This window comes from Phyllobates terribilis, unplaced genomic scaffold, assembly GCF_046119375.1.
Source record: "Phyllobates terribilis strain yellow unplaced genomic scaffold, ASM4611937v1 Scaffold_12__6_contigs__length_324123572, whole genome shotgun sequence".
Classification (NCBI taxonomy): domain Eukaryota; kingdom Metazoa; phylum Chordata; class Amphibia; order Anura; family Dendrobatidae; genus Phyllobates; species Phyllobates terribilis.
Window position 1 is genome coordinate 79,100,495 of NW_027362772.1, and position 12,461 is coordinate 79,112,955.

General features: G+C 45.3%; 1 protein-coding gene across 1 annotated transcript; it reads right to left on the minus strand.

The window, feature by feature from the left end:
* Positions 1-3,001: 3,001 nt before the first annotated feature.
* On the minus strand, positions 3,002-5,754 carry LOC141173098 (ferritin, middle subunit-like). The gene is made up of 4 exons (XM_073657741.1): positions 5,505-5,754; positions 4,339-4,485; positions 4,037-4,162; positions 3,002-3,263 (listed from the first exon to the last, which is right to left on the minus strand). Exons 1-4 carry the CDS (start codon positions 5,604-5,606, stop codon positions 3,117-3,119), a joined length of 522 nt encoding a protein of 173 aa, XP_073513842.1. The 5' UTR covers positions 5,607-5,754; the 3' UTR covers positions 3,002-3,116.
* Between the last annotated feature and the right edge of the window lie 6,707 nt (positions 5,755-12,461).

Here is a 12,461-nt window from a genome sequence, read left to right on the forward strand (position 1 = left end):
GTGTGGATTGTGCTCTGGAAGTGATCAGTTATAGCTAACTATGTTATTTTCTGCAGAGATAAGTCCTGCATAGAAGATGTGATATATCGGTCTGCAGATAAAGAACTTCACCTAGAGACATCACTGGTGAGTATGTGTATTACCTATACACACACACTGACACTATATACAGAGCTCCTGTGCATAATGTCACTGGTGATCACTGCATTACCTCTACACTGACACTATATACAGAGCTCCTGGGCATAATGTCACTGATGATCCCTGTATTACCTGTACACTGACACTATATACAGAGCTCCTGTGTGTAATGTCACTGGTGATCACTGTATTACCTCTACACTGACACTATATACAGAGCTCCTGTGTGTAATGTCACTGGTGATCACTGTATTACCTATACACACACTGACACTATATACAGAGCTCCTGTGTGTAATGTCACTGATGATCACTGTATTACCTATACACACACACTGACACTATATACAGAGCTCCTGTGTATAATGTCACTGGTGATCATTGTATTACCTCTACACTGACACTTTACACAGAACTCCTGTGTATAATGTCACTGATAAGCTCTACATTATCTGTACACTGACTCTATATACAGAGCTTTTTTACATTTTCATTATCAGTCACTATCTGGTGCCATTATGTGCTATGGTCATGGTGCGGCGGTATTTGTCACTTGTATGTGGTATTATTCGGAGAGTCACTATGTGGTGGTAATATGTGGTCTTCTCATGGTGTGGCAGTATATATACCTTTTACTTGGTAGTATTTGATCACTATGTGGTGGTATGTGTTCTGGTCATGGTATGGCGGTATTTCTCTCTTCTATATGGTATTATTAGTCTAGGGATGGTTGTTAGTCATTTGTTTTTTCGGATATTAAGAATGGGAACATTGTTTATTTGCAATACATATGAAATATTTGGATGTTTAACCTCTCCCTGTGTTGTGACTACTACACAGCAGCAGAGATGTACGTCAGCTCAAGACGCAAAAAATAATCCGTCACACAGCCCCAGATCCAAAAAAATGAGAACACTAAGGTGCGCAGAACATGGCGCGAAAAGTGTGATTTTTTTTTTTTCAAACTTATGAATTTGTTTTCACCACTTAGATACCATTAAAGGTATACATGTTTGGTATCTACAAACTCGTACTGACCCAAGGCATCACACTGTCACGTCGGTTTTACCATATAGTGAACATGGTGACTAAAAAACCCAATAAAACAAACGTGTAATTGCACTTTTTTTTGCAATTTTACTGCACTTGGAATTTTTTATTGCCATTTCCCTGTACACTGTATGGTAAATTAAATGATTGCATCTGAAAGTACAACTCGTTCCGCAAAAAAAACTGTCTTTTCTGCTGCTACAGACTTTTATATGACTACAATTTATATTCTGCTGCTTACACGAACATTTTTGCAGTTTACAAGACACTTCTTACACTTGCTTCATGCGAAAGAGTGTTCTCAAAGCTGAAAATTGTAAAAAAATCGTCTGAGATCTTCGATTGGACAGGAGCTTTTAGAGTCACTCCTTCTGTTGAACATTGAGTATGACATTTCAAGGAACTTAGACTATGATGACATTTTTAATACGTATGCAATGTCATCTTCTGTTCTGAAAAAAAAACTTTTGCAATTTTGCTGCTGAATGACTGTTAGTGTGTGTTTATTTGTTGCTTTGGGCCTTTCACTAACAATTGAATGGTATTGTATTATAGAGGAGAGGAAAACGTGCAATACAAACTTCCAAAATGCTTACAGAATTCTTTAAGTTTTCGTAGTGGGCCAAGTTTGGTGCTGCTACAATGATGCCGGCTGCTGGGATGCTAGATAGATGCAGGTTCAATTTGTGGCACTTATACTTTAAGAGAATGTACCCTGAAAGTATTTATTGTTATTGTTCTGTTATGGCACTTTATCACACACTGGTGTGAATAAGATAACAGTGTTCCTCTTTTGCCAGGAGTGTTTCTTTAGTTTGTTATTTATTCATTATAGTGGTTATTTATTGGTTAATAAAGTTGATTCATTTTGAAAGAGTTTGTGGACTTATGTTATTCCTATATACGGTAACTGCATGGTGCTGGTGGGCCCCAAGATTGATTTTGTTTTCGTGGTGGGCCCTAGGTACTCCAGTACGGCACTGGAGGGCACTGTGTAATAAGTGACTGCAAAATACATAATAAAGGAGGCTATGTAAGAGGTATATATGTGTGTGTGGCTATATATACATCTGTAGCTTTGTCACCATAGAAGGTGGGGGGCCCAGACACATTTCTTGCACAGGGGCCCCAAGCAGTCAGTGTCCGCCCCTGGATGGGTGCATAGAATGATGCCCCCCATGCCGGTCTTAAATGCCGCTGTCAGAGCTTGTCACCCCGTGAGCCCAATCCGTACACTCGGAACGGTAGATATCGGTAAGGGGTTAAAATATCTAAATATTTTGCCCAAATGTCCCCCAGTCTTTCCCTGGAGTAATTTTTTATGAAGCCTTGGTCCAATTTTTGCGACATTCTAGCAGAACATTAGACTTTTTTCTTTTTGAAAAAGTCATAAAACTGGTTTAAAGACAACAATTGTGTACAAAATTCATGAACTATTTCCATTTTTTTAAATGAATTTTGGCCAAAAAAAAACCCCACAAGAAAAATAATAATTTAAAAAAAGTAAATGATGAATCGGGACCGTAGTCTATTTTAAACCCAAATCTTATACTTAAAAGTCTTAAAATGAACCAAGTTTGGCTCGTGGTGGATGATAAATCTGGAGTTTCTTAAGACACTTTTAGTCAAGATTTTACAGCACGTTGGCTTATTTTAGACCACACCTCCTTACTAGCTAAACCACACCCCTGCTTACGAAGACCACACCCTCTTGTCACATACGGCTGTTTTGGGGATCTTGAAGAGAGAGGCTTTTGTGTAGCTGAACATAAGATGTAACCCAAAAACCACACGAGGCAGATGATGTGACTCCGGTATTCACACCTTTAATATTTCACTTCAATCACATGCTCATATTATATCAGCTCATTGCTCCAACTCTCTGGGGGTCCCGGGGTCTCTCCGATGTGCTGGTTCTAGCTTCTTTACTTCATACTGAGCTTGTCAAACAGGTATTCCCCCATGCCATTATTGGGGACCCCCACGCGTTTCAGGTTGGTGATATGGTGCCCGATCTTCTTGATGCGCTCCACGTGTTCTTCCAGGTGCTCCTCTTCCAAAAAGTCACAGAGCTGAAAGTAAGAAGTAACTTCCAATGACTCTTATTGATACATTCCGTGCGTTCTAACAAGACGTGATCTATTAAAATTAAGTTTTTGTCATTTTTTATTAACATCAACAATTCCAATATACTTACATTTTTCTTGTTTGCAACTTCTGTTGAAACTAAAGGAGTACGCCCAATGTGTAATTTTTTTCTTTTTTTGGCAGGAGGGGGGTGAGTGGGGATAGGGTTCACCTTGTCCCCCGAGGAAAAAATAAAGTACATGCGCATGTTATTCCCTATCCATAATTTAACCCTGAGATTGGGGTTTTCGGAAGCCTCCCTCTATTCATTGTCTACGGAACTGACAAAATTAGCTCAACAGTCCCATAGACAATGAATGGAGCGGATTCTAAAACCCTGATCTTGGGGGCTCCAGCGAGTTATTCCCTATTCTACGGATAGGGGATAACTTGTTTAACTCTTTAATGCCTGATAGAGGCCTCTCCATTCACTTTCCGCCAGTCTAGGTCCCCTGAGCCTTTTATTACCCTAGACCACCAAAGGTGTCTCTGATGACACCTCCTTCCAAAGTTTGCCATCAAAGTATGTCTGTAGCATCTGCACTAGGTGGGTGATAAATGTCTGACTGCTGGGACCCCCACCGATCACAAGAACAGGGGTCCTGAGGTCCCATTCAGTGTTCCTGGGTCACGTATGAACAATGTCGCTCTATGTTTAGCAGCCTTACATGTATACATGGTCAGATGTTTGCCTGGTGTTACAGGTATGTTTACTCACATGGGGGTCTTTCCGGTCTGTGGCCACATTATGCAGTTCCAGTACAGCCTGGTTAACAGATTTCTCCAAGGCCAGAGCAGTTTGCATGGCATCCAAGGAGCTTCCCCACTCATCCCGTTCGGGTCTCTGGAGAATAAAAAACAAAAAAAATTAGAAAAGTTATATAAAGTCCAAAAAAGGGAAAATAACCAAAAGATTCCAGATTTCTAATGTTATTTTTATGTAATGTCCTTATTTTGGATACAATATTCAGAGAGAGATGATGTTACCAGGATGGCCGGACCAGGGGGCTTCTACCTCACCTTGATGTCCTGTAGAACCACACGTCCACCACGCTTATTTTGATATTTCATCAGTTTCTCGGCATGTTCCTTCTCCTCGTGGCTCTGTTCCTTGAAGAACTCAGCTACATGGTGAAGGGCAACGTCATCCCGCTCAAAAAAGTGAGACTTTGAAAGGAAATAAAAAAAGGAATTAGAAAGGTAAAATATAATGGCAAATTATCACACATCTGGATTCAGTGTGAGAAATTCTCAATAAAATCTGCACCAAAATCTGCATGTGCCATGCAGATTTTGGTGCAGAAAATGCAACATGAAATCTGCTTTCTGCTTCATTGAGATCAATGAATATTCACTAAAAATACCAACTCTACAGCACTGTTTCCTAGAACGTGGAATGGTGTTGTCCCTCTGTTATTCCTCCTGGAAATTTACAAATAAATTAACAACTGGAAATTACCAGTTGAGGGTGTGTCCTTGTAAAATCAGGGCTGCATGTGTCAGATTGTTTAGGGACACCCCCCTTTGACCAGAAATGGTAACTCCCAGATGACATCTCATGTATTAATATTCAGGAGGAATAATAGAGGAACGGTCCATCTAACAGTTATGAGTAAAAATACCTAAGAATTGCCATTCCATGCACTAAAACAGTCATATTAGGGGTGGTGACAGGTTCTCTTTAAATATGGAGTTCATTCTACAAATCCTGGGGTAAGAAGCATGCATGGCTTATAAGTCTCCTCACTCTGACATGCCAAAGTGAGGAGACTTATAAGCCATGCAGGCTTATTTACAAAAAAACATTGCAAAACTGAACATAATGCACAGCAACAGAAAGACATCTTATCTCACTTGTTTTAACCACTTCAGGGTTCAGAAACAAGAAGTAACATGGTCAACCTTCGGGTTATAGTATAAATTTCAGAAAAAAAGACGCCGGGCACAAAAATGAACAACGGCATAACTGCTTCAAGTTTACTAAAGTGTCTTCGCCTCATAAACCCTTGGTTGGTCCTCCAGCATCTTAAAGACATTATGTCCTCATAGCCCTAAGGTGGGGATACACGGAGTCTTTTTGGAGCAGAAAGTTTTTGAGGTGGATTTTGGAGAGTTTCTACTCTGAAAACTCAGCAAATAGACTAAAACGCAAACAAAGAAATGACCCAAGCTCATGAAGGTCTTACCATGGACAGGTAGGTGTAGGACGAGTACATTTTGAGGTTGACCACGCGGTTCACGGCTGCCTCGCTGTCATGGCTGAAGTTCTGGCGCACTTGGGAAAGCATCTTCTCGGTTGGTTATTGGATCTTGGTCACGAAGAACAAGGCAGGATACGTGTATTCTGCGGATAGTGTCGGGTCGGGCTCCGTTCAATCACTGTTGAAGCAAGAACTCTTCCTGACTGAGAGTTTCCGATCACTACGAGGGTTTTTATAGTGTGGCGAGGCTCGTAAGCCGGAGTCACACCTCACGCTCCAGTGATCAGCCTTATTTCTGCTGAATCATACGGACATCTGAGCCAACAACCTGCTAAGGTTACAAATGACGGCTCCATCTCGTTATGGAGAATTACTGCAGTCACACAACTCCCCGGATAATAGGATGTCACATTATAGTATGGATCATCTTCTACACCTGTGTCTTCTCTTTCCATTAATTATTTTACGCCCCTATGGACCAACTTCTCAGTTACATCTCCTATATCTCTGCTCTGTATAGTATTTCCTCTGGTGTTCCTGACCCAAACCACCTGGGGGCGCTGTTAGTGTTCTTTTTCGACTATAGACAGGGTGTCTGCACTGACAACAAGAGCCCCTTTATTCATTATCGCACTTACACCTTTTTTTCTCTCTAGTTTTTAATATGTTTTTCATTAGCGCCTTATTATTCTTTCAATTTGTGCTTTTTTAAGGTCTATTTTCTATGCATTTGCCTATTTATTTTTTCTTTTTTGTTCATTGTTTCGGGGTTTTTTCTTTCAGAAGTTTTCATCTGATTCATCAATTGCAACTTTTTAAAAAGTTGCTAGATTTTAGTATAAACCTTCTCCAGTCCTTGGAGTGTTTTTATAGTGTTTTTTTTTTGCAAATTTTGCAACATTTTAAGTTTATAACACAACGTGTGACTTTTTTTTTGGGGGGGGGGGTTTGCTCTAAAAAATGAAAGACAAAAAGAGAATTTTTGATTTTGCAAAATATTCATGAACTGCCTGCGCTGTTTTTGAAGAATTTGGTGCAAAATACGTCAATGAATATCACAAGAAGGAAAGAAAAGTGACTTAAAAAAAGGTAATGATAAATCAGGTGTCAATGCAATTCCTCTAGTTTTTTCAATGCATACAAATAAATTAATTCACTAATTTTGAGAATAATATATATTAAAGTTGGTCAAATCCTGCTGGATCGTCCAACCTGTCGACCATCTTTGACGTATTGGCTCCTGATTCTCTCCCGATCCTTTTTTTTTGCTGGGGATAAGTCACCACCGGAGGAGGAATGATGAGTTATTGCTCTTTGCCCCCTAGGTCCAGTTTTAGACCCATTGAGGCAATGACTTTCTCACCATATTGGCTCTGTATATACAGATATTCTCCCTGGTAGCACAATGCCTGCGTGCGGATAAGGCTTATGTACCTTTAGATCAGCCCTATTACCCCTTTATATAAAAATAAGCCATAATAAGGCCGTGTGCATTAGCCCTAAATCTAGAAAAAGCTGTGTGACACTGGGCTCATCATTGATTTAAAGGCGTTGTCCTCTCAGAGCCGCCAGAGCTGCAAAACACAGCTTTGTGCAGTCTGTAGTGGCCGCTGCCAGGTACTGCAGAACAGCTCCTATTCAAATATGCTCTGACTGGACAACCCCTTTATAGGGATTTTCCATTTTTTTCTGGAAAACTCCAGTATGGCTGCAGTTTGTTTAAACAAATAAACTGAGTTTTACTCACCCTCCCCAGGTTCAACGCTAAGTTTTCGCCGCTGCTTCTGGTGTCTGTTATTGTCTGCAGCGCTGACATCACGTCAGTAGCGCAACAGACCTTAGCAGCTATGCTCGAGTTGATGGCATGAGCTGCCAAATTCAGTGATTGGCTGCAGCGCTGTCACGTGCCCCAATATACTTAATAATCTATATCATTATCATTAGCCTTAAAGGGTAGCTGTGGGCAACATGAATCAGATCCTGGCCGCACGGTTGCAGCCAGGTATGCCCCCTCTCGTGGCCGCCTGTTCCACTCATTGATCACCCTCACAGTCAAAAAATGTTTTTCTAATATCTAATCTGTATCTTCTCCCTTTCAGTTTCATCGCATTGCTTCTTGTGTTTCCATGTGCAAATGAGAACAAAGCTGATCCCTCTACACTTTGACATCCCTTCAGATATTTGTAGGCAGCTATTAAGTCTCCTCTCCTCTAATAAAGCTGTGGCCGGCCCCGTTCGTGAGTCATTTGTGCAAGGGATCAAGTCATCATCGGTGATATTGGGTGTTGGGTGGGATGATCACTGCAGTCTATATATCCTCTGAAATGCTGGAGTGTTTCATCAATAAATATAACTGTCCATAATCGACTAACAGGTTCCTTTTAAATGTTGCATATTAAAAAGTTTGGCAACTTTCTAATATATAGAAAACCATTGATTGTTGTCAGTGAATGGAAACCGTAAAAGAAGGAGACTGAAATGTTACTTGTTCTTGCATTTCTAAGTGACTGGCTGTTCTGCTGCTGACCCTTATCTTCTAGATGTATTTTTTCGTCCCTTGCACAATTTCTTATCTTGTTTGTCAGGGTATTGCCGTATGTCTACTCGGTCAGCATATTTTGCCTGTAAATTCGTGGGTGGTGCGCAGGTTACTGTGGTCACGGCTCTTATATTACAGCAGTAAATGGTTTTGTAAAGAACATTGTAGCTTCAGGCTCATTCAGACAAAATGGTTCTGGGAAAATGTACGGATGTGAGATGTCTACAGCCCCCCCCATGGGCGTTCTCCAATGACCTCACTACATGAATTTTCACCCAAAATCAACCATACACACTCAGGTACCGCAGGTGAATATATTCTTCAAACTGGGGGGGGGGCTGACGACAGCCACTGCACAGAAGAGGATCCCAAAGTCAATGGATTGTCTATATGACTGGTTTTCAATCTGTGGTGCTCCTGCTATTGACTACAACTCCCAGCATGCCTTTTCAATAAAATAGGAGCTGAGTTGCAGTTCTCGGCTACAGCCAATAAGCAGCGTCCCGCTCCGTTCACTGATTACATTCAGCCGCAATTGTTCTGTGCACATAGAATCTCATTGTTCTCGGCAGCACGTGTTCTGTTTACACAGGATCAGGGCCGGCGTCAGCACCCGGCGCACCCGAGCAAGTGCCGGGGCCCTGAGCAGGCGGGGGGGGGGGGGGGCACTCACCGTCGGGCACCCCGGCGTGCTATGGGACCCTTGAGCGTAGGAGAGTGGTGTCAGCGCCAGCTTCCCCCCGCTTGCTCCGGGCCCTGGCAGCCGGCGGCACAATACTCACCTCTCTCCATGCCTCCACAGCAGCTCCGGTCTCTTCCGCGGCTGCTGCACTGTGACGTCTCAGGTCAGAGGGCGTGGTGACGTCGTTACACCGCTCTCTCTCCTGAGCCGTCACAGCGCAGAGCGTAAGACGCCAGCGCGGATGAGGGGTCCGGAGCAGCGGCAGCAGGTGAGAAGTGAGGTGAGTATTTGATTTTTTTCTTTTCTAATGTATGGAGGCATAGGGCATTATATGATGTGGGGGGTGACATCCTGCATGGGGCATTATATGGGAGGGTGACATCCTTCATGGGGCATTATATGGGGAGGAGAACAAGTGACATCCTGCATGGGGCATTATATGATGTGGGGGGGTGACATCCTGCATGGGGAATTATAAGGGGGGGGACAAGTGACATCCTGCATGGGGCATTATATGGGGGGGGTGACATCCTGCATGGAGCATTATAAGGGGGTGTGTGACATCCTGCATGGGGCTTTATAAGGGGGGAGTGACATCCTGCATGGGGCATTATAAGGGGGGAGTGACATCCTGCATGGGGCATTATAAGGGGGGGTGACATCCTGCATGGGCATTATAAGGGGGGGTGACATCCTGCATGGGGCATTATAAGGGGGGTGACATCCTGCATGGGGCATTATATGGGAGAGTGACATCCTTCATAGGGCATTATATGGGGGGGAGAAAAAGTGACATCCTGCATGGGGCATTACATGGGGTGGAGTGACATCCTGCATGGGGCATTATAAGGGTGGGTGACATCCTGCATGGGGCATTATAAGGGAGGGGGTGACATCCTGCATGGGGCATTACAGGGGGGGTGACATCCTGTATGGGGCATTATAAGGGGGGAGTGGCATCCTGCATGGGGCATTATAACGGGGGGGTGACATCCTGCATGGGGCATTATAAGGGGGGAGTGACATCCTGCATGCGGAATTATATGGGGGAGAGAGGTGACATCCTACCTGGGGCATTATAAGGGGGGGAGAAGTGACATCCTGCATGGGGCATTATAAGGGGGGTGACATCCTGCATGGGGCATTATAAGGGAGGGGGTGACATCCTGCATGGGGCATTATAAAGAGAGGGGAGTGATATCCTGCATGGGGCATTATATGGGGGGGAGTGACATCCTGCATGGGGCATTATAAAGAGAGGGGGGTGATATCCTGCATGGGGCATTATATGGGGGGGGAGTGACATCCTGCATAGGGCATTATATGGAGGGGAGGTGACATCCTGCATGGGGCATTATATGGGGGGGGTGACATCCTGCATGGGACATTATATGAGGGAGTGACAGCCTGCATGGGGCATTATATGGGGGGGGGTGACATCCTGCATGGGGCATTATAAAGGGGGGGTGACATCCTGCATGGGGCATTATAAGGGGGTGACATCCTGCATGGGGCATTATAAGGGAGGGGGGGTGACATCCTGCATGGGGCATTATAAGGGGGGGTGACATCCTGCATGGGGCATTATAAGGGGGGGGGTGACATCCTGCATTTGGCATTATAAGGGGGGTGGCATCCTGCATGGGGCATTATATGGGAGAGTGACATCCTTCATGGGGCATTATAAGGGGGGGAGAAAAAGTGACATCCTGCATGGGGCATTATATGGGGGGGAGTGACATCCTGCATGGGGCATTATAAGGGGGGGTGACATCCTGCATGGGGCATTACATGGGGGGGTGACATCCTGCAAGGGGCATTATAAGGGGGAGTGACATCCTGCATGGGGCATTATAAGGGAGGGGGGTGACATCCTGCATGGGGCATTATAAGGGGGGGTGACATCCTGTATGGGGCATTATATGGCAGGAGTGACATCCAGCATGGGGCATTATAACGGAGAGGGTGACATCCTGCATGGGGCATTATAAGGGGGGTGACATCCTGCATGGGGCATTATAAGGGAGGGGGTGACATCCTGCATGGGGCATTATAAGGGGGGGTGACATCCTGTATGGGGCAGTAAAAGGGGGGAGTGGCATCCTGCATGGGGCATTATAACGGGGGGGGGGTGAGATCCTGCATGGGGCATTATAAGGGGGGAGTGATATCCTGCATGCGGAATTATATGGGGGGGAGAGGTGACATCCTACATGGGGCATTATATGGGGGGGAGAAGTGACATCCTGCATGGGGCATTATAAGGGGGGGTGACATCCTGCATGGGGCATTATAAGGGGGGGTGACATCCTGCATTTGGCATTATAAGGGGGGGTGGCATCCTGCATGGGGCATTATATGGGAGAGTGACATCCTTCATGGGGCATTATATGGGGGGGTGAAAAAGTGACATCCTGCATGGGGCATTATATGGGGGGAGTGACACCCTGCATGGGGCATTATAAGGGGGGGTGACATCCTGCATGGGGCATTACATGGGGGGTGACATACTGCAAGGGGTATTATAAGGGGGAGTGACAACCTGCATGGGGCATTATAAGGGAGGGGGGTGACATCCTGCATGGGGCATTATAAGGGGGGGGGTGACATCCTGTATGGGGCATTATATGGCAGGAGTGACATCCTGCATGGGGCATTATAACGGAGGGGGTGACATCCTGCATGGGGCATTATAAGGGGGGGTGACATCCTGCATGGGGCATTATAAGGGACGGGGTGACATCCTGCATGGGGCATTATAAGGGACGGGGTGACATCCTGTATGGGGCAGTAAAAGGGGGGAGTGGCATCCTGCATGGGGCATTATAACGGGGGGGTGAGATCCTGCATGGGGCATTATAAGGGGGGAGTGATATCCTGCATGCGGAATTATATGGGGGGGAGAGGTGACATCCTACATGGGGCATTATATAGGGGGGAGAAGTGACATCCTGCATGGGGCATTATAAGGGAGGGGGTGACATCCTGCATGGGGCATTATAAGGGGGGGATGACATCCTGTATGGGGCATTATAAGGGGTGAGTGGCATCCTGCATAGGGCATTATAGCGGGGGGGTGACATCCTACATGGGGCTTTATAAGGGGGGTGACATCCTGCATGGGGCATTATAAGGGGGGGGAGTGACATCCTGCATGGGGCATTATAAGGGGGGGTGACATCCTGCATGGGCATTATAAGGGGGGGGGTGACATCCTGCATGGGGCATTATAAGGGGGTGTGAGACATCCTGCATGGGGAATTATATGGGAGAGTGACATCCTTCATGGGGCATTATATGGGGGGGAGAAAAAGTGACATCCTGCATGGGGCATTACATGGGGTGGAGTGACATCCTGCATGGGGCATTATATGGGGGGGAGTGACACCCTGCATGGGGCATTATAAGGGGGGGGTGACATCCTGCATGGGGCATTACATGGGGGGGTGACATACTGCAAGGGGTATTATAAGGGGGAGTGACATCCTGCATGGGGCATTATAAGGGAAGGGGTGACATCCTGCATGGGGCATTATAAGGGGGGGGGTGACATCCTGTATGGGGCATTATATGGCAGGAGTGACATCCTGCATGGGGCATTATAACGGAGGGGGTGACATCCTGCATGGGGCATTATAAGGGGGGGTGACATCCTGCATGGGGCATTATAAGGGACGGGGTGACATCCTGCATGGGGCATTATAAGGGACGGGGTGACATC

What these genes read in the sequence shown, in the direction of transcription:
- LOC141173098 (XM_073657741.1), bottom strand. Translation starts at nt 5,606, where the DNA reads ATGCTTTCCCAAGTGCGCCAGAACTTCAGCCATGACAGCGAGGCAGCC. An exon ending in CCTACACCTACCTGTCCATG is followed by an intron (nt 4,486 to 5,504) that starts GTAAGACCTTCA and finishes TTCCTTTCAAAG; the next exon opens with TCTCACTTTTTTGAGCGGGA. An exon ending in TGGTTCTACAGGACATCAAG is followed by an intron (nt 4,163 to 4,338) that starts GTGAGGTAGAAG and finishes TTTATTCTCCAG; the next exon opens with AGACCCGAACGGGATGAGTG.